At 42.2% G+C, this 1,214-nt stretch overlaps 1 protein-coding gene across 1 annotated transcript in view; it reads left to right on the forward strand.

The window, feature by feature from the left end:
- Positions 1-524: 524 nt before the first annotated feature.
- H310_06927 (hypothetical protein) overlaps positions 525-1,214 on the forward strand; it is a gene marked incomplete at both ends in the record, with an annotated part of 1,785 nt that continues 1,095 nt past the window's right edge. Inside the window, 2 exons of the mRNA XM_008872153.1 lie at positions 525-731; positions 1,091-1,129. Coding sequence (XP_008870375.1) covers positions 525-731; positions 1,091-1,129 — 246 coding nt within the window. The remainder of the gene's footprint in view (positions 732-1,090; positions 1,130-1,214) is intronic.

A 1,214-nucleotide genomic window follows, 5' to 3' on the forward strand; every position in this document is an offset into this window, starting at 1 on the left:
ACCTGTCTGAGGCTTCCCCAGTACGATTGGATACCAGGGTATCGGAGCTCATCGCGTGGTGTACCTGGCCCAACCTATAATGTTGATGACTCCGTTTAACTGTAAACGATCCTTCTTTTATTAACCACCTGTATTTTTCCACGTGGTTTTAGATAAATCCGAGATTAAAATATTGTTAAACAAGGGATTAGTCCTGGTATTGCCAAAAAAAGATGAAATGCACACTAATAAATAGATTAGGGGGGGTCTGATGCCTCAAGTTTTATGTAACGTAAATCACCAGTCTTTTTACCAGTAGTTTGCCCTTTCATTTTCACACTTCACAATAAAATATTATCACCAATCAATAGTCTTCGTGGGGTTTTCAACGAAACTATTGGTCAAAAAGAGAATTGGGGGGAACTTTCAAAACTCAATACACTCCTTTGCTTCATTTCGTCATGCCGAGGCACACGTCTGAAGAGATCGCGGCAGCATTACAAAGAGTGATCGATGGTGAGAAGCAAACTGAAGTCAGTGCATCGATGTCGATACCATATCATACGCTCAAGCACTACCTCAACCTTCACCGCCGTGGCATTACGATCAAAAGCAGCCGTATGGGTCCACCACCAACTCTGCCCTTAGAGTGCGAACAAAACATGGTGCAATGGATTGTAGCCATGCAAAAAGTAGGGTACCCAATTACTCGTCAAGACCTCCTACTCAAGGCCAACGGACTCCAAGCGGATGTTCTACCAATAGAACTACTACTCTTGTCGAAGGTCGAAGGAAGATTTTTGGGTTTTTGGCTCAAAGTTGAAGAACTTCATTTCCACATGATCCACTGTGATTTTCCTCATTTACTTAATACCATCGAATAGAGTGATCAGCCAGCATTTATTCCATACTTTATGTTACTCCCAATGTTTTTTCAATCATGAAATAGGTAAAAATCTAACGCCCCAAAAATTGAGGGCAAAGACTGGTGATTTCCGTTATGGATAACTTTGGAAATCCGACCTTTTCATCCGACAACGATGTTATTGGTCAAATTGTATCCAATAGAGCATTTAACGTCAACGTTGTTTTTCTTGTTGACCTTTTGTAGGCCAACTATGTACCGGCGGGCACTGATGTTCTGTGCTGGGTTTGGTGACAGGTTCTTGCTGTTGAAATATGCCACAAGTGCAGATTTTGCGAGGTCAATCGTGCGGGCTTTTTTGCCGCTGGTA

Source organism: Aphanomyces invadans (genome assembly GCF_000520115.1).
Source record: "Aphanomyces invadans strain NJM9701 unplaced genomic scaffold supercont1.12, whole genome shotgun sequence".
Classification (NCBI taxonomy): Eukaryota; Oomycota; class Saprolegniomycetes; order Saprolegniales; family Verrucalvaceae; genus Aphanomyces; species Aphanomyces invadans.